Genomic DNA, 594 nt, shown 5'->3' on the forward strand with positions numbered 1-594 from the left:
CAAGGCCTGAAAATAATATACAGAAGTCTTCACTAATTTTGACAAGATTTTATAATCTCATCGCCTTTTTTCTTCTGTGATTTTCTTATGGCCCAATTACAAAAACTTATGAACAAATATGTGTCTAATTTTATTTTATTACAAATATAATCACTGATTTTGGGGGGTTTCTTTCTGACTGTGCTCACCTGGAAAACCCTGCAGTCACACGAACTCATCAGTGAAGCATTCAGAGGCCTCCGTCTTGACCGTGGCTGATCTGGCAGACCTGTTTACCAAAGAAACCGAAGAGCTTGAATGAATTACACTTGACTCAATCCACAGACTTCAATGTATTAATAAACTTTCATAACTGTAGAGCAAAGTTGTAAGTTTAAAACTCTAGTAGATGTCAGTAAACACTGTTACTAGTTGAATGAATTTGTTTCTTGTTTTTGGTTATACAATGGCCTAGTACTTATTGAATTGTCTTCAGTATACTGTTTTCAGAAGATCTATGAAGATTTTTAATTTTACACTCCTAATAAAACATTTATTTTTGTTCCAAAGAATATCTATATCTGATGAGGCAAGAGAATTAAGAGAAATAATGAG

The 594-nt window shown here is 33.2% G+C and overlaps 1 protein-coding gene across 1 annotated transcript in view; it reads left to right on the top strand.

Annotated features, from left to right (window-relative positions):
- SHPRH (SNF2 histone linker PHD RING helicase, E3 ubiquitin protein ligase) overlaps positions 1-495 on the top strand; it is a 175,929-nt gene extending 175,434 nt beyond the window's left edge. Inside the window, exon 25 of the mRNA XM_012655519.1 lies at positions 205-495. Coding sequence (XP_012510973.1) covers positions 205-301 — 97 coding nt within the window. The 3' untranslated portion in view covers positions 302-495. The remainder of the gene's footprint in view (positions 1-204) is intronic.
- The last annotated feature ends 99 nt before the right edge of the window (positions 496-594 follow it).

Source organism: Propithecus coquereli, unplaced genomic scaffold, assembly GCF_000956105.1.
Source record: "Propithecus coquereli isolate 6110/MARCELLA unplaced genomic scaffold, Pcoq_1.0 Scaffold48, whole genome shotgun sequence".
Taxonomy (NCBI): Eukaryota; Metazoa; Chordata; class Mammalia; order Primates; family Indriidae; genus Propithecus; species Propithecus coquereli.